We start from the raw sequence: 19,415 nt of genomic DNA on the forward strand, positions 1-19,415 counted from the left end.
AGTCCTGGAGCAGGTCTCTGCAGCACTGAACCCCCTCCACACTGCTTCCCATACACAGCACCGCTGCTGTTGGACCAGCCACAGTCAGGGCCACACGAGGATGGCCTCCCTGCTGCATGCCCCCACTGCCACCCCCAGCCCCCACCCTGTATGCCACTGCCCCTAAAAAGACAAAGCCAGGCTCTGCTCCCAGCCACCAGACAGCTGCAGCACTGCTCCTGGACTGCTCTACTGTGCCACGGAGGGCTTCATGCTGCTGAGGACCTGGTGGCCCTGCATGGAGCAGGAAGGGGCCTTGCAGCAGGAGCCTTGGGCCTGGGGGCTGGGAGAAAATCCTGCTGGGATGTAGCCCCCCAGGGAGGATATGGACCTCAAAACCTGCCTGGCAGAGAGGTCACAGGAAACAGAAAGGGAGGGATCACTGCTGCCCGACGCATCCATCCCATCCCAGCTGGCCACCACAGCGTTAGGATCTCATGGACACACGGAGCCAGCACTGCAGGGCAGCAGGGATGCTGAGACATTGCTGTCCCTTGGGTCACTGCTGAGCCCAGTGAGCACCTCCTGCTTCCCCCAGTTCATGGGGAGATGTGAGCAGGGGGCACGGGGGTGGGCTGCAAGCTGTCAGACCCCCATCCGAGCTTGTGCCCAAAAAAGCACAAGAACAAAAAAGCCCTGTGCCTTGTGATCCACAGCCTTAGGCAAGGCTCAGCCTCCCAGCTCCAGCCTTCAGGAGCAGGAGAGCTGCTGGCTGAAGGCAGTCCTGTGTGGAGTGCTGCCCTTCCTATCAGCTCTACATCTCATCCTCATCACAGTGTTGCAGAATACCTTGGGCTGGATGGGTCTTTGGGAGGTCTCCAGCCCAACCTCTGCTCAAAGCAAGGTCAGTTACGAGGTGAGATCCTGCTATCCAATGGGGGCTGGGAAACCCCAGAGGATGGAGACTGCACAGCCTCTCTGGGCTGTCTGGTGGTGCCTGACTGTCTTCATCCTGAGCTTACGTGTTCTCCTCACCCCAACCCCACTGAACATGAGGGCAGATGAGTATGTGACAGCTCACCATGCTTGGGACTGCTCTAAGAATTAGCAATGGCAAAGCAATGGAAGTACTTCAGTCTGAGATGTGCCCACCCTCCAGCCAACACAATGCGCAAAATACGTTAATTGCACGGTGCCTTCGTTTTCCATGCTGCTCCTGCAGGAATGAGGGGATGTACACAGTGTTCATCTGCATAGAAATGCCAGTTCTGTTCTCTCAACCTGTTCCCCCAGCTGAGTTATCTGCTCTGTGCCCCTTTCCACATCCAGCCGTGCTGTGGCTCTGTGGTGTGATGGAAATGGGTGGCTGAGGGCAGCATGGGGAGGAGCAGGAGAAAACCAGTGCCGATGGGGCAAGGACCATGAGTTTTGTGTCTACTGGAGCTGGCCAGCTCCCATGAGAGGATGGTTGTGAGCTGGGGTGGGGATGGGAGCAAGCCAAGTAATCTTTGGAAGTCACCAGCAAGATTTCAAGAGGGCGAGAAGACCTCAGGTCTCATCCTGAGCTACTCATGAGCCAATGGAGCAGCCTTTCCACCAGCATGATTATTGATGGCTCGGAGGACGCTTCCCACAGCTGCTGAACTTGCTGACGCTGGGCCGTGGATGTCTTCTATTCTGGGAAGGGGGAGTGGAGTCTCCTAGTGTGAACTTGTGGAGCTGGGCAAAGCCACACTGGAGCAGAGATAAAGTCAAGGACAGCTGCAGCTGCTTGGCAATTGTTCAACATGAGCCACGAGTCAGTGACTTGGCTATTCTGGGACAAGCTGAGGAGCCAGTGCTGGGGAGAGCAAATTCATCGCCTGCTAGCACAGAAATGGACTGCAGCAAGCCTGGATTCAGCAATGCCCAGCATGGAGGCAGAGCAGAGTATTGTTGTGCTGAGCAGAGGCCCACAGAGCCCTGTCCTTCACCACTGAGGAACCACAGTAGGACATTCACTGTGATTTCTCTGCCAGAACTGATGGGGCTGCAGCTGGGGAGGCCACATGGCCACCAAAAGTCACGGGGAGAACAGGTGCCGCAAGGACAGCTCAGTCCCTGAGCACCGACATTTGTGTGGCACAAAGGGACCCCACTCTGAATGCATCTGCTCCTCTCCAGCAGCAGAAAGGGAACCTGGACTGAGCTGGGGACGGCACTGCAGGGCTCACTGCTAGCACAGAGCACACTGCCAGGCAATGCAGCGCTCTGCAGGCTCTGCAAAGGACACAGGCCTCGCGAGGTCACTCGCTGCGCACGCTGGAAAGCAGATATGATCTCATTAGGCAAATATTTATGATCAATATGGTCCACTCCCTGGCGAATGGATAGCGTCACTTGTAGCAAGGAGCTCTCCGGGGATGGTTGGGAAGGACAGGGGATGGAAGAAGAGCCTGGATGGAGGGTGGCATCCGTCTCACCTGGCTGAGAAACACCCACACTTATTCTAAAAATTGTTTTCCCTTCACCAAGAGATTAATTAGCTGCTTGGAAACCCCAGACATTAATTATTGATTATGCAAAAGATTCGGTTCATCACTGCTGCAGAACTCGGTGCTGCTGAGGGACCTTGCAGCTCTGGATGTGGGGACGCAGAGTCCCCATACACACAGGGACGAGCCCTGGGGAGTGCTTCCCACACCGGGCCCTGCTGCGAGGGGCTGCAGCACAGCTTGGGAAAGGAGCAAGGACCCACACGGCCCCACTCTGAAGGATGACGTGACCTGGGGGACCGGCGGTGCCCCGGCCCCAAGGTGACCGATGGGGACAGTGCTCCCTGCCCACCGCCCCCGCTGCTCCCCGGGCACACAGAGCCGCAGTGAGAGGTGCGATCCAGCGAGCCGAGGGTGGCAGTGATAAACCTCCTGCAACGCCTGGCAATTAATCTTGCGCCGCAGTGAGTCACAGTCACCCGGAGCTTCCTCCCCGCACCCAGAGCCACCGCCGCCTCCGGCTCCGGGCTTGGAAATGGCGCGGGCTGGGGGAGAGCCCTCCCTGCAGAGAGGGGCCAACCCCCCCCCCAGGCACCTCCACAGCCAGCAAGGGGAGAAGGCATGCTGGTGCGTGCACAGCGATGGATGTCAGCAGGGAGCTCTCGTCCTGGTTTCTCCTTTGGCCGTCTGGAGAGCGAGCACAACATGCCATCCCCATGATAAAGCTGCATATAAAGAGGTGTCAAAAGCGAGAGGTTGCGGGAGAGCTGCAGGCGATTAAATAGAGCCCGGGGAGGAGTGGGCAGCTGCTGCCAGTGTGCCCCGCTGCACCCCCAGGTACTGCCTCCCCCACAGCCCCCCACCGCCACACTCCCCAAAGTTTGCCAGGCTTTCCCGGGGAACAGCCTCTTCCCATCTTGCCCTAGGCATGAATGCAGTTTGCAGTTTTAACAGCAGATGTCTCTCCTATTATGATTTATAAAAATGCTTAAAATAAATAATGCAAACATATTTACAGGAATGAATTCCTGCTCCCGAGCGCGTTTGTCACTCGCAGGAGCTGCTGGCTGCTGGGTGCCCCATGCAGCCCCCAGCCCCGCTCCAGTGGGGCTGAGCTGGGCTGCAGGTCTGCGCCGTGGGTACAAATCCCCTATAACCAACACATTAAATATTTAACATGGTTATGCGGGAGAGCTGCCCGGCACTGCCTGATTTCACACATCCTGACAATTTCACGGCCCTCTGGGCGGGCATTTCTTGGCAAACAACAAAGGGCGCAGTGAGCCCCTCCCTGGAAGGTGACTTTGGGGTCTCACCGCAGCCCTCTCCCCAACAAAGGGGCGGATTTGGCAGCACCGCTCCCGGCCACGGCCAACTTGCAGGGTGACCTTCGCGTGGGGCGGGCGCAGCCGCCGTGCCGCGGCGCCCCACCGGGAGGGCAGCAGGCGGGGGCTGCGGGGGCTGCGGGGGATCCCGTGCTTCCAACAGAGCAGCGCGATGCCGCCGTGCCCCCGCGCACACAAAAGAGCGAGGCGTACCTGCCTGCGCTCTGTGCCGCGAGCAGAAGTGGCCCAATTACCGCTCGCACGGAGCCGCGCCGTTTCCATAGCTTCACGGCGCAGCGCTTCCGTCTCCCGAGGCCGTGGGAGCAGGACCCGGCATCTTATCAGCGCGCATCCTGCAGCACGGCTCTGCTCCGGCCCTACCTGCCGCAGCCGGGCTCGCCAGCAGCGCCGATAACAGCTTTTCCCACCAGAGCCGCGCGATGATTTCTTCCTGCTGCAATTTGCGCGGCTTCCCAAGCCACTTGCATAACCGGCGCCGGGGAAGCGCAGCAAAAGGCAGAGCTGCTGCTGCCGGTTGGGGGGGGGGGGGGGGGGGATCACGGCCCTGGGGTGCGACACGCAGCACTGTGCACCCCAATGTGCCCCCAGGAGGCCCTCCCCACAGCCAGAGCCTCCAGGAGCGGACCCACCGACACGGCTCTGCCCCACAGGGCGGGGGTTACTGTGGAATAAGCAAACCGTTTTCTTTTTTACTTTTGTGGGATTAGAGGAACTTTGCAGATTTCCACTAGAGACGCAGTTCATGGTGGTGGAGGAAGAAACCAATGCCTGCTTCCATACAAACCCTTTTTAGTTTCAGAAAAAGTCCTCAGAACAGTTCCTTTCGGATGAAGCTGAAGTGGTTTATTCCTCCCTGGCTTCTGATCTAACACCCCAAACAACAAGACCCCGCTTCTTCTCACCTCCCAGGTATAATTTTGCCACTTATCATCCGCTTCCTCGAAGGCTCCCACAATTCTGCCTGCGCCCAGGTGGCCATCAGCCCCTGGAAGCGCCCACTCACAGATGTGTTTGCAGAGCATCGATGCCACCAAACATGTGCCCGACCCTGGGGCAAGGGGACAGCACGGAGCCCACCAGCCTGGGGACGGACAAGCGGCTCCAGGCTCCCACCCCAAGCTGGAGCTGCACCCCAGGCTCACTCCTCTCTTTGCTGCCCTTGCCCCAGCACCCTGAGCTGTGTGGGAAGGACAGCCCACAGCCCAGTGCGACCCAGTGCAATCCGCTCAGCACCCGGCGCTGTGCGCAGCGTTCCTCCAGGACCTCCTGCCTTCAGGAGGCTTTAACTTCCCAGCACAGCCCCAAAGACCCGAGCAGCGGCTTTCCATGGTGGTGACTGCATAGCCAAGGTGGGATGGGCAGTGACCTGACCCCCGAGTGCCCTCAGCAGGGAGAACCAGGAGGTGTCCAGGCTGTGGGCTCTGCTCTGGTATCACTCAGGACGATGGCAAACTCATCCAGATCAGTCAGAGCAGCTGAGAGAAGGCAAGTGGAGCCCATTTGTGTCCTTGCCCTCCCTTCCTGGAGCTCAGCCACGTCCAAAGAGGGGAAAGATGCCAAAAAAAATGCGACTGGAATATGAATATGATGCTCAGACTGCAGCAGTGGTGGTCACCCAGCCTGAACCCTGCAGCCGCAGAGCTCCATCCTGGCTGCCCCACATCCCCCCGCCCCAAACCCCACAGTCAGGCCCTGCCCGAGAACTTCTGTGCAGACGCTGCCATCAGCAACAGGCCCAGCCGATGCTGCAGAGAGCAGCTGGCCCGTGGGTCCCAGCCCATGGGGGAACAGCCCTGTCCCAGCAAGGGCAGCAGCAGCACTGGGATCTCCACTAAGAACTTCCTTCCCCAAGTTTAGGAGGCTGAGACGTGTGGGATAAATTACTTGTGACACCAACTCCTACACTCCTGGCCTCGCGCAGGATTTAGCCACCAGGCTCCCAGCTATGTCAGCGCTGGTTATTAAGGTCAGGAGAAGTCGGGTGACTAAATCCTAATGGGGCTGTCCCAGCTGGGAGGCACTGAGAGAGGAGAGGAGAGGAGAGGAGAGGAGAGGAGAGGAGAGGAGAGGAGAGGAGAGGAGAGGAGAGGAGAGGAGAGGAGAGGAGAGGAGAGGAGAGGAGAGGAGAGGAGAGGAGAGGAGAGGAGAGGAGAGGAGAGGAGAGGAGAGGAGAGGAGAGGAGAGGAGAGGAGAGGAGAGGAGAGGAGAGGAGAGGAGAGGAGAGGAGAGGAGAGGAGAGGAGAGGAGAGGAGAGGAGAGGAGAGGAGAGGAGAGGAGAGGAGAGGAGAGGAGAGGAGAGGAGAGGAGAGGAGAGGAGAGGAGAGGAGAGGAGAGGAAATTTTTGCTCTGATCCGGGTGCAGCCGGGGCTGTTTTGCTGCTGCTCTGTAAGTGGTTTCACTTATCTCTTTCCTCCTCCACTACCTGAGGTTTCAGACGCTCCGGGGAGATGTCTCCATTAACCACAGTTTTCTCTGGCAGTTATATTTCATTACCGATTCTCCTCCAGCCAATCCTTCCCAGCTTTGCCGTTGTTATTTTCATTACGGTTATTTTCACAAACCCTTTGTTTTCCAGCCGTACTTAACCTGGCCGTGTCCCTTTAAATACCACGGCCTGGGCAGAACAGGGGATCAGTCCTCTGACAGGAGCTAAAGTCCTGTTTGATCTGGATTAGATGCTGATTTTGCTTACCAGACTAAAGACCGAGAGGGACCACGCAGTGCCTGTGTTTGCACAAACCTGCCTGGTTGCATTCCTCCTCTTCCCTGTGTCCAGCTGGGGGTGAGAGCAGCGCTGCGCTCACGGCTTGGAACCAAGGCGGAAAATGGTCACTTCGGTGGCAACGGGAGAAAATGGAGGTGGAGGGCAGAGCCCACAGCCGTGCCCTGCACCCGGCAGTGTCACCCGGCTCCCGCCCCTTCCCCCGCCCGTCGCTCCCTTTCGCTGCCCTCGGGATGAGTGCTGTCCCTGCCCCACGCGGCCCCATCCCCTGCCCTGGGCTGGGGTCCGTCCCACATCCCCCACTCTGCAGAGCATTGTGGCCACGCCGGGCTCCCGCAGAGCAGCCGTGCCGCCCCGTCACACAGGCACGTACTGCCAGCAGAGCCAATTTAAACCTCCCCCTGCGGCTGTCTCCGTGTCGAAATGTCAGGGCTGGCCGCGAGCAGCGAGTCGTGCTGCCGCTGGGAGCCCAGCATGCACGGGAGCTGCTGGGAGCTGCTGGGAGATGGGGCTGCACGGACCGACGTGAAGAGGGGGCTGTGGGAGGAACCCACACCCACCCCGCAGCCCACGAGCCCCTCTCCGGTGTTCCTGCTGAGTGTGGGCCGCCCCTGCTTGAGCCACCTTACCCACAGCCACCAGTCAAGGGGTGTTCCGTCACGGCTGTGCCTTGCAGGCGGTGCCCGCCCCATATGCCAGGTGGGGCTGTCTGCACCCAGTCCAGCCCTGGCCTTGCCATCATGGAGCCACAGAATGGCTGTGTTGGAAGGGCCCTACAGCCCTCCTGCCCCACCCCTGCCGTGGGCTGGCTGCCCCCAGAGCTCAGGCTGCCCAGGGCCCATCCGTGGCATGGGGCACCTCCAGGGATGGGCGCTCACACCTCTCTGAGGGGCAGTGCCACAACCTCACCACCCTCTGAGTAATGAATGGAAAACTCAGTGTGCTGAGTGCAGACCTCAGGCTGCAGAGCTGGGCAGAGATGGGACAGCCTGGGGCACAAGTGCTGCACCCACCTGTAGTGGTTGGGGGGGTTGCAGGACCCCCCGGCCCAGGCTGTTGGCAGCCCCACTGCAAACCCCATGGGCACCTCAGAGCCCGGTCCCCCACTGCTGCTCCTCTGCTCACCCCACACCAGTGCCATGCCATGGCCACGTTGCCACGCCATCCCTCCTTCCCTCCCTGCTGCGCAGAGGCCACGGCAGTTTTTTTCCCCGGTACCGCAGCATCTCACATTTAGTAGCCTCCTTCTGCTGTCACAGGCCGACCTATTTCTCACAAACCCTGCTTGCTTTGCTCTGCCCTTAAAGCATCCCGACGCAGGGCTGGAGCCGGCCTTGGCACAACGGCAAGGCTGCCATTAGCAGGATTGGTGTGAACTTTGCAGCCGGCAGACAGCGGCTGGAGGAGCCGTGGGTCGGGGACCCATGGGCTCATTGGGATTAATCAGTGTGCTCCTGATGAGAGCTGGGGGCAGCACTGCTCGGCGCCCACTGCTCTGTGCCGCGGGGCGGAGGATGGAGCAAGGAGGGGTGTGCCTGGCACATCCCAGCGCTTGGGACTGCCAGGGCAGGGAGGAACCCACGCAGGGATCGGGCCACAAAGAGACAAGTGCTCCTAGCCCAGATGTGCAAAATGCACAGCTATTTGGGAAAAGCTGGGGCAGAGATGGGAACCGGACCCCTTCCCATGACAACCTCACCAGCGGCCAACCAGGGCCGGGGCAGAGCCGGGAGCTGCCACCCTGGGCCCCAGCACTGCCGGGCAGGCACAGCCGGCGGGAGGTCACGCCTGGCCGGTGCTGCTCGCGGCCGGCCCGCCATCCGGCTCAGCTGAGGCACATTTTGTTCTGTGCTTCCTGCATCCTGCCCCAAAGCCCGCGCTGGGCGGGGGGGTGTGGGTCAGCCCGGGGCCAGTCTGCAGCCCCTGCCGCCCCAACACCGGCACCGCTCGGCCCTCCCTGGGCGCTCCGCAGTGGCATGGCCTCCACGCTCTCTGGTCCTTTGTTTCTCCCAAACCTGTTTTCCTTGCTGGAGAAGGCTTTGTCCTGCGTGTAGAGAGCAGTCAGGCATGGGGGCAGCTGGGGCGAGAGTTGATGGAGCCTGGGGAGCTCCCCCTGCACCCCCAGGCGCTGCCCTCTGCCCTGGTTGTGGGGTCCCTGCCCGCAGGACGGAGCCCACGTATGCACGCTGCCCCACTGCCCTGCTGCCCGGGGCACACATCTGGCCAGCAGATGCTGGAGCCAGGACAAAGCTTGGCTGCATCCCCTTCCCAGCCAGGGTGACGCTCTGTGTGCTGCAACCCACCCGGCACCCCCCCATCCTCCAGCTCCGGTGTGATGGGGAGTGCAGTGCAGCCCCCAGCCTGGCACAGCACAGCATACCCCATCCCACTGAGCAGGCACTGCAGGAGCCATCCCGGACACCGGGCATCTGCTGCCCAGCGACCCACCTCACTCACCTGGAGGAGCTGCTGTTGCTGCCTGATGGTTGATGCTTGTCCCAGCAGCAGGGTCGCAGCACAGTTATCTGTGGCACACAAATCGTATTGTTTTACACAAACAAACTGCACGCACGCCATGGCAAAGCTCCACCAGGTCAGGCTGCACACACAGCGAGGTTCCCCCCCCGGCCACCCCACACTGCCAGGAGCAGGGAACCAGCCCCACTGGTGCCAGCAGCCCCATGCCCACCCTCGCCCAGCGGTGTCCCAGCACACCCAGCAGGGCACCCTGCTGCAACGCTGCTGCCCGCACCCCGGGCAGGTGGCACACAGGGATAGGGATGGGGAGAAATAACAGAGCTGTGAATAATGACACAAAACATGCATTCATTTTATTCACAAAAACAGCCTGGATCGCTAAAACATTACAAACAGCATTTCAATTTAATGATGTAGAGAGCTGGAGACGGGGATTTGAACAGAAGAGAAATATCACTTTTCGTAACTGCTTCAGCACAGGTCCTGCAATATTGTTTTTATTTTGATTTTAACTTCAGTAAGTTTACAAAAATTGCTTCCAGGAGTAAACCATTGCCATGAGGAGGTTTCCTGTACGCGGCATTTCTTGTTCTACATTAATAAACTAACAATGACCATTTTTTTCCTTTTTTTTTTTTTTTTCCTTTTTTAAATTCTCCTTTTTTTCCGAAGACCGCCATTTGTGCAGCAATTGTCTCCTTCCATCCTTTATTCCAAACCTCTTGCTGGTTAAACGTGCGCAGGTGAATGGCGAGGAGAGGGGAACTACATCGCTTTAAACATATTCTCATTTATAAACATGAAGTCGAGGCATTCTAGAAACTATCCACTCTATTGTATGACGGGAAAGAATCAAATAAAAAGTATAAATGAGGGTGCAATTAAACAACTGTGCTAAATTACAGTAGTGCTTATTAGTAACTAGATTTTAAAAGGTTACTGTAAATTTACATTCCCTACACAAGTACTGCATCTTTCACACATAAACAACATCAACACCAAAACACAGAAAGAAACTGATTGTCCATACTCTGTCTATTAAGTCTTGGTACTTTACAGATCCATTGTTTTTTCCTTTTCATTATTTTATTTGAAAAGCAGTTAAATGTCTGACTAGGACTCGAAGATGTTAAACAAACGCAAAAAAAAAAAAAATTATAAAAACAGGAATGAAATTTGCGAGAAAATATTTTTGGTTCTAAAGAGACACAGGTGCATCCATTCATTTCAGCCAAAATCCCTTGCCTGAGACAACACAAGCAAGCAGTGACATTGCACTTGGATGACAGAGCTTTGGGATTCCCGTTCCTACTGAAACCATCTGAACGCAGCTCCTGTAGGAAGCATCACCTTCTGGAAAGGAAGAGAGAAGGGGGGGGGACAGGACAGAGGGACAAGGCGTTAGGTGGGCAGCTCCGATCCCTGCAGGGCTGTGGGGCTGCGGGGCTGTGGGGCTGGGATCTGGGGCTGCAGCTGTTGGGGCAGGCAATGGGCACCCAGCCCTGCCCCGTCCCACAGCTCAGCCCCCGGCAGGCTCAGTGTGGGGCTCCCGGCCAAAGGAACGCAGGGCCGCAGTGAGGCCTCCGTGCAGCCACTGCGTGCAGAGCCCCGCTGCCCACTGCCGGTGCCTGAGCCTTCCCGCTGCAGGGCAGGCCTGGAAAAGCCCTCCCGAACTGTTCCCCATGCCATGCAGGCACAATGGCACAACCCCCGGCTTCCCCTCAGCCATAGTGAGCACAGTGGCCAGGAGGGCACGGCCTGTCCTGTCCCCACACGTCCCCGCAGCCTGCCCCTGTGCTGCATCGGACAGATGGACGGCAGGAGGGACACAGCACCCACGCAGGAGGCCGGGATGAGCTGAGGCCCTGCTGGCAGTTGGGCCCAGGAGCTGCTGGGAACACTGAACTGTCCCAGGGATGCAGGTGCTCCCAGCAGCCTCGGTGACCACCCACCATCCCACAGAGCAGCCCCAGCACCACCCGTCTCCATCGTGCTGGGTGTTGGCAGGGGATGAGGGCCGCCCCAAGCAGTGCCACCTGGAGCCACATCCAGGGAAGGGGGGGAAGCTCTGTGGGGCAACAGCCCTGTGAAGCTCTGTGACCCTCAGGGAGGAGGGCGTGGGACAGTGCTGGAGCATTGGGTGCCCATGGGAGGGCTGTGAGGCCACGCACTGCCAGCCAACACACAGGGCCACACGGCCACCAAGGGGACGTGCCTCAGATGGACAGCAGGCCAGAGCTGAGGGCACCCACAGAAGCCCCCTCCTTCCATTTCTCCACACCCAAACAAGCACGAGATAGCAGTGGCAGCAGTCCCAGCATTGTCCCACGGCTTGGTGAGGACATCCCCTGTCCCAGCCCAGCTAAACCCTGCCTGGCCACGAGGAGCAGTGAGGAACCAGTGGGTTCTCTGACACCACCTGCAGAACGGCTGAGCCCACGTGCTGCCGCACCAGAGGGAGACGGGTGCTGGGGAGCCCCCCAGGCCCACGCATCACAGTGGTGTCACGATGGGGAGCATGGCACCATCACAGGGCCACGGCACCCTGCACTGGTACAGCCCTGCACCCAGCCCTGCTCTCCGGGATGAGCAGCGGTCCCTGCTAACTGCAACCAAGTGTCTGAGGAACACAAGTGCTTCTGAGCCACGGGGCACACAGCGATGGACTGACAGGCAAGGGCCAGCTCTTCAGATACCCCTCACGCAGGAGGAAGAGGAGAGGGAACTTCTAACAGGCCTGGGAGGTGTCTGAGACAGCTCTCCATTACCAAAGGGAGACGGACAAACGGCTCTAGTGCAGATGCCCAACAGCAGACCTTCCCCCATCCCTGCAATGTGACAACAGCCATCACACCAGCATTAGCAGGAGCACCATGGTCACCTCACCAAGGCTCTTCCAGATGGAGGACAGCTCTGTTGAGTAAAATCCCCACTGTCTGTGGCCTCCATGTGCCCTACAGCTCAGCAGAAAAGCCCAGGGCTACTTATCCAGGGCTGCAGCACACTGCCGGGGGCTGGCAGGGCCCAGAGGAGCCCGGTGGGTGCCGAGTCGTGCTGCCGCCCACTGCAAGCCCTCGACCCGCCTCGCCTGCCCTACCGCCTCATCCAGCAGCCTCTCCACCAGGACACCAGCAGCGACCGGTTATTCAGGCTCTTTAGATGTGCAGATAAAGCTTAACGGCGGGATAGGGACTTAGCCTGATTTTTATGCCGCCATAAAGGTTTAATTCTATTTTTTTTACTGCTTGATTTTAGATCAATGTTTAATCACAGCTGCAGCCCCTGTCCGGGCTCTCTGAGGACGCTGCTGCCCACACGTGCGGCTGGCAGACGGAACGGCCTGGCAGGGTCACTGCGGGCTGCTCTTCTGCCACTCAGCTCTGGCACAGCCCCCACGGTGGGACGACACCTCACTAAAGCCCTATGAATTTCCCCGCCTGACACCAGCACTGCCATGTGCCAGCAGCCTGCCGGGAACCGCAGCCCACGGCGCTGCCCACTGCCAGCTCCACAGGGCTGCGGGGCAGGCAGGGACGGCGGCTCCCATGGCTGCCCTCAGGCTGGCCCAGGGCAGCGCACTATCAACGCTAGCGATGTGGGCTGAGACTTAATGAACAGGTGATGCTGGGGCACCAGCCAGGGTCCCAATGCCGCCATCCCAGCTGCGCAGGGCTGCAATCTCATTCAGCCCTACCAAGGGGAACGTGTGGCACAGGCTGATATCTTGACCATGGCTGCTGCAGGCGCACCTGCTCCAAAAATCAGACGGCCCAGCATCACCCAACCTCCTCAGCCTCAACAGCCCTGCACCCAAGAAGGATAGGAGCATCCTCTCTAGGCCCCAGCGCTATCAAACTAAAAGCCCTATCTAAGCAGCTCCAATCTCAGCCAGATGTGGAATGAGAAAACAATTCAAGGGGGTGAGTGTTTCATGGGCTCCCTGTACTATTTATTGTCCCCAAACCAGCACCACGCTGGGAGAAGGGAGCAGCTCCTCTGGCTGATGCGAGCTCTGATTCTATTGACCCGCTTTAGGACTCTTCCGAAGAGATGAACTTTTTTTTTCCTTTCTCCCTTTTTCCAGATCACTGACTCAGCAAATTAGAACAAGAATATAATTTAGCAATACAGCGGTTTTTGAAAGACACAGTCCCCCTCTCCTCATCCCCACCGCCCAAATAGATTTTTTTTTCCCCTTCACGATTCATTCAGAGCTGATGCTAATTGAAAACGTGGGATGTGGTTAAGGAAACAGTGGGTTATCTCTTTGGGAAGAGCAGAGCACAGGCTGTGCCCTCGTGCCAGGACGCACGATCCAGCCGATGTCAGGGTGACTTCTGGCCTCCACCAGCAGCAGCGGGAGGACAGGGAAGCACAGCAGACGGCTGGATGGGCCACCACAAAAATCACACACGGTACATGGGGGATCTGCAGAGGGGCCTTGGCACAGCACAGCCGCTCCCCAGCGCTCCAAGCCCTCACCCACATCACACTCGCTCAGAGGACCATGTGCCTGCCAGGCGTGTGTGGCCCAGGGCAAATTCCAGCCCATCCCATGACCCAGCCTACCCTCCCATTCCTGCAGTCCGCACGCCAGCAATGTGCCTTCCCTGGCTTACAGCAAGGCAGCCCCCAGCCCAGTGGGTGGGTCAGCAGCTCCAGGACCAGCACTGCTGTGATGGTACAGTCCCCGCGGCCACAAAGCATCATCCTGCAGAGCATGGGTGCAGCACTTGCAGGGAATCAAGGGGATTCTCAGCACAACATCCAGAGCAGAGCTGCATCCCGCACTGCAGCAGCCATCCAAGCGCCCCTGGGAACACATGTACTCCAGGAGGCACCTCAGCGAGCCCCACAGGATGCTCAAAGTAGGGCTGCCCCAGCACAGGCACAGCCCTGCATGCTGAATGTGCCCTGCAGCCACTCCCCACCCAAACACAGGGCTCCCTGCTACCGCATGGAACAAAGTTGTGAGCTAAAGGACCGGGCTCCAGGCACCCCGCAAACACGGCTTCACAGCCCTACCGCCTGCAGGTCTGTCCATAAAGCCACCCCTGCCACCCTCTGACCCATCCACCAGCTCAGGAGCTGCTGCCTGGAGTGGGAGCAGCAGCACTGCAACTCAATGCTGCTCGAATGCTGACAAAGGGCCCCCGGCACCGGGCGTCCCCAGCCCTCACCCAGCACATCGAGGGGGCAGGGACAGGGGCACTGGGCAACGTACACAGTTTGTGGTGAGAACTGTTAATGGAAAAGAAAAAAAAGTAGGAAGTACCAGGCGTTTTATTATCTAGGGCAAGATCCGAACCCAGGAGAGCTGCCCGAGGAAGGGTTAGGGTGCCTGACAGGGGCCGGTTACCTCCAGTGCTGCAGAAGGCTTCTTTTTGAGTTCTTCACATTTTCGGAATTTGCAAATCTGGTGGCCAGTTTTGCGATTCCTACAACTGCTGCACTGCTCGCAGTTTATCCGTCTTCGGCAGGGCGGGCACATGCCACATCTTTTCCGTTTCTTTTTCCCCGAATTGATGGCAGATGCCAATTCATTCTGCATTGGATACTCTGCCAAGCCAGCCATATGGAGCGCGCTCTCTGCCAGAAACACGCCAGCAGGGGTCATAATGAAAAGGCCTGGGTTGATGGGAAAAGCCCCCAGGTAAGGAAAATCAGAGGGGCTGTTCATTGTCTCTGCAGCTGAGACTGCCTCCATATCAGAGATACCAGTCCCGTGGTCGCTTGCTAGAGGAATATGCTCCTGTACCACTCTTTTGAGCATTTCTGTCGACTGAGCAAACTGTTGTAGGGCATTCTGTCCTTCTGAGGAGATTTCTGCCACCCTGTCTAATTTGCTCAGCATACTAGAGATGTTTTTGTGCTTTGAGGTAGAATTACTTTTATCCACAGTTGCTTCGTTGCCATTAGTTAAGGGGTTGCCTTTCTCTGAATGTTCGCTTACCGAGCTGCTGCTACCAAAGGTGGAATAGTGGGAGAGCGGACGGGACTTCTTAAGACTTTTGTTCAAAGGTTCACTTATTATTCCACTTTTGTTCCTCCTCTCGGAGCTGACGGGGGGATGAGAGTCATCTTGGTTATTTTTTTCCGTCTCTGGCTTGTTCCCAGTGTCTTGATGGGAGCCCGAATTCGACATGGTGCACGGAGCGGAACAACAAAGCCAAACCAAAAAAAAGCACCCCAAAGCCCAGAAGCCCCCGGAGCCCTTCTGGCAGCACCGACACAGCGGCCACCGGACAAAGCTCACACGGGAGCGCTCATCAACGGGGCGGGTCCTCCAGGCTTGGCCGCAAAGGTCTTCAGCACAGTTTCAGTGCAGAGACATACTCCGCGGCTCTGATACAAAACATACGGCTCTGGAAGTAGAAAATAAAAGAGAGTTAGTACTGGCAAGAGCAAACGGGCTTTTCAAAGCAGCTCTTCCTCCCCCTGCAATGAAACTCTCAGCGCCACGAACAAAGAAACTCCAGGGAACGGACCTCGGTGGAGATCCGTTCCGCTGCTCTCTAAAAGGGTCGCCATCCGGGCAGAGATCAGGGGGCACAAAGGGAGCCCTAGCCCGGCAGCAATGTCACCGCTCTGCTGAGGGGCTCCCAGCGCTGCCTCTCCTCCCCCAGGGCCCAGAGCCCCACAGCAGTCACAGGGCTCCCGTCCTGCTCTGCTCCAGCAACACGCAGACCTGCAGGGCTGGTGCCCGATGCGGGATGGAGCTGGCGTGTGGCTCTCTGTCCATGGCTCTGCTCACCATCTCCCTGGGCCCTCGTCTCCAGGGCAGCGCTCACACCGGCACCAAGCAGGGGAAGGGAGGCGAGCTGCAGCACGCACCTCCTGCCCACCCAGCGGTGCCATGCCCCACGTCCCCTGCCCACACATCACTGCAGGGAGGTGACGAGAGAGCCCCCTCGGCACAGATCCCCAGCAGTGCCGCAGCGCTGGGGGGGTCAGGGGCAGCTGGGCCCCGGCGTGGCCGCCAACACTTGTTGTGAAATTCCTCCTCCTCCCCTCCCGAGCACGCACGCATGCACGCACGCACAGGCACTGCCAGAGTAATCAGGCTTTAGAGAAAAGCTCCAGGGCTTAGCGGAGCAGGAACCCACGTCCCCACCCCAGCAGCAGCTGGGGGAGGACAGTGCTGGAGGGGGCCCCTCGCCGGTCCCACCACCCTGGGGAGGGCCAGGCGCAGGTAGGCAATGTTCCTGCAGCCCCCCCTGCAGCAGCCCCACACACAGAGCTCTGCGGGACCCCACGCCCCTCGGCACAGCCTGGCACTGCCTGCACTGTGCCACAGCCCAGGGCGCTGCCTACGGACAAGCCCAGCAGCAGAGCCGTTGGATGCAGACGGGGGCGAGGTGCCTGTGCCAAACATCACATTACTGGAACAGGAAGACAGCCCATCTCACCCCGACGCAGGAGACAGCTCGCCTGCGGAGAAAAACACCCCCACCCTCGCACTAAAACCGCTTGCTTCAGCTGCTGTGGGATTTAAGATGCAGCGCGGATCGATGCAGGACTCGGGTTCCAGCCCGCAGCTCTCCGATTCACGTGGGAGGGAGGCAGGGCTGCGGCGCAGGACAGCCTGCCCTTCCCGGCCGGCAGCCACGTGGGCAGCACCGCGGCACAGCCCGGCCGGGCAGCCGGTGGGCGGCGAGGCCGTGGGGTGCCGGGCAGCAGCAGGCCCTGGCCGGCTCCTGCGGCGCTGGGATGGGTCACACCTCAATGACAAAAGCTGCCGGTGCTGGGGCCAGGAGGGGACCGCGGCAGGAAAAGCATCTAACGGGAGGATGTGAGATAAAGCAGCCCGGCGGCATTATCTCACGCCCGCCTGCGACCGCCTTTCCTGCGGCCCTTCTCCTCTTCCGCCCCTCGCAGCAGTGGCCCCGCTCACCCTGCAGCCCAGCACTGCCCGGCCCTGGCACCGAGCAGAGGAGACAGGGCTGTGGGCCTGCTGAGCAGGGCCCAGTGGGCCTCGGCCTGCGGCAAAGCAGGCACCACGTGCACAGAGCGGGACGACGGGCTGGGGGTCTACAGCCCCCCTCACAGCAGTGCGAAATGCTGGCACTCTGCACAAGGAGTGCACACACAGGGCCCCACACCGCCTCCGGCCCACTGCCCCCTGAACACCCCCGGGCTGGTGGCAACGTGCCCACTGCTGTGCAATGGAGCAGCGCTCCCGTCCCCAGCTCTGTGTGCACACGGCCAGTCCTGGCTGCCCGGCAGGGATCTGCAGCCGCGAGCACGGCGCTGATCAGCCCCGGATTTACTGGCCTGCCAAGCTCACGCTCCCACCCTGTGTAATCTGGTGGAGCCTGAGCCGCCGCCGATATCGCTCAGACACCTTCTGGGGCTCTGTGCTGAGCTCCCGCCCTTAAACCTCCACCACGTGCCACCGGCCTCGCTGCCGAGCTGTGCTGCAGGACAGCAGGAGCATCCCTCGCCCCACACACTGCAGGCCCCAGCCCCACGCCAAGGACAGCAGGCCGTGGGCAGCACAGCAGGCAGGGCTGCAGGCTGTCTCCCAGCTGGAGCAGGTCACTGTCGCAATGCCCCTGGGCCTGCCTCCCCCCGGCCGCACTCCTGGCAGCCCTGTGCCTTCATGCTTGTCCCTGCGCAACAGCGCGCTGCGGTCTCCATCTCCATCAGTTATTTCCAAGGGCACATCTTCCCCTGCTGTTGGCTGCAACGGCCGGCCCTCTGCAGCTGCCCGCAGCGGGAACCCACTCCCCGCTCCCACCTGACCACATGAAGCAGATCCCACCCCACCGGAGCCCAGCGCCACATCCCCTCCGCGCTGCAGCACCGCCGGCCCGCGCAGCACCCAGCTGCTGGAGCTCAGCCCTGCACCGCACAATCCCGCCATTGTCCCGCGGCTGCACCGCCAGCTCCCGCCATCTGCGCCCGCCTGGCGCTGCCCTCGCCCCGGGGTGCCCACGGGCAGAGCCCCCCGGCATCGCCCCGCGCCCCGCAGCACGGCCGCGCTGCCCCGGCCCCACGTCGCTAATTGCTGGAGGACGGGGGGGGGGGGGGGGGGAAGGAATTAATTATCTTAATCCCGTCTTTATGGCTGACCCCAGGAAAGGCAGAGCGGACCCCCCGGCCCCGGCCCCCTTCCCGGCCCCCATCCCCTGGGGAAGGCGCCGGGCGGCGTCAGCTGGGTCCCTGTCAGAAGGTGCTTAGCTGCAGCGCGGCATTAAGCAGCATGTGATGCGCCCGCGCGCCCAGGTCTGCGCCGCGCGGCTTAGGCTGGAGGCGTGCCAGGGCTCAAGGGGACCCACCAAGGGCGGGAGGGCCCCCAGCCCCCAGCACGGCCTGCGGGGCCCGGACAGCTCTGCACAGGGCAGCCTCGAACCTGACAGGAGCTGCCCCGACACCAGCGCCGCCCTCCTGGGAGCGGCAGCCCCTGCCACCGCCTCTGCCTCCCGTGGGCTTCAACCCAAAGAACCCAAACTCTGCAGACCCGGCACCCACTGCCTCCACCCCGGCCCTGTGCTGGGAGTGCTCCAGCTCCAAGGCTCAGAAGCAGAACTGTGGGCACTGGGCACTGCGGCCCCGGGTTGCAGGAAGCATTTATCTGAGAGAGGCTTGGTGCAAATGACGGACGGCGATTTCCAGCCCCCTGCACTATTTCACTGTCTGCTGCCTAGCATTACTGGAAAGCAATCAGCTCCCTCAGATGTAAAAACTCTTGTCTTTAAAAATAACTTCTGCTTTCCTTTAATTTTAAATAAATCAATCTGCTCCCGTAAGAGCCACTGTTCGTTCAGCCATGCACAGACACGAACGTAAAGAGAGAAAAAAAGAAGAAAAGCCGAAGCCGAGGTGCTCCCAGGCTCGAGAGACAAAGGGACAAAAATTAAAAGTTCAGCTCTTTAAATTCCGGAGCGCGGCTCCCTCCCCATTGTGTGCTGCTTGGTGGGCACCGAGGCCCGCCATTGTCTGGCCGGCAGAGGTGGAGCAGACGGACGACGGAAGGGAAACCAGCGTCTTTTCAGCCTCTAAAAAGGAGGCACTACGTGGCTCTAATTGTGTCCACCGCAGGGTTTTTGTCCCCGCTTCCTCCCCCTCGCCCCTCCCCAAGCCGTGGAGGCACGGCCAGCCGCCCGGCACAGCCCCCGCCTCCCAGCGACGCGCCGGGACCGGCGGACAGACAGCTGGACAGACAGACGCAGGCGGACAGGCGGACCCCGCTGCGCTGTGGCCAGCCCTAACCAGGGCCCACGTTGACACTGGTCTGGCCTGGAGGCACGGGACCCACCGAGTCCCCAGCTGCAGGGAAGAGCTGGGCACAGGGATGGAGACCATGGCACTGCCACCTACGGGCATGTGGGGAAACCAAAGGGAACCAAGGGATGAGGGGAGAAGTCAAGGCACGGGGCTGAACGTCCCTGCAGGACATCCATCCGGGGGGTT

The 19,415-nt window shown here is 59.9% G+C and overlaps 1 protein-coding gene across 3 annotated transcripts in view; it reads right to left on the reverse strand.

Annotated features, from left to right (window-relative positions):
* Positions 1–9,327: 9,327 nt before the first annotated feature.
* The window catches only part of CXXC5 (CXXC finger protein 5), a 29,019-nt gene continuing 18,931 nt past the window's right edge, over positions 9,328–19,415 (reverse strand). For all 3 annotated transcript variants that reach the window (XM_015293549.4, XM_015293550.4, XM_046900525.1), the window contains exons 2-3: positions 14,359–15,364; positions 9,328–10,352 (exon numbers count right to left, since the gene is read on the reverse strand). In XM_015293549.4, coding sequence (XP_015149035.1) covers positions 10,308–10,352; positions 14,359–15,144 — 831 coding nt within the window. In that variant the 5' untranslated portion in view covers positions 15,145–15,364 and the 3' untranslated portion in view covers positions 9,328–10,307. The remainder of the gene's footprint in view (positions 10,353–14,358; positions 15,365–19,415) is intronic.

This window comes from Gallus gallus, chromosome 13, assembly GCF_016699485.2.
Source record: "Gallus gallus isolate bGalGal1 chromosome 13, bGalGal1.mat.broiler.GRCg7b, whole genome shotgun sequence".
Lineage (NCBI taxonomy): Eukaryota > Metazoa > Chordata > Aves > Galliformes > Phasianidae > Gallus > Gallus gallus.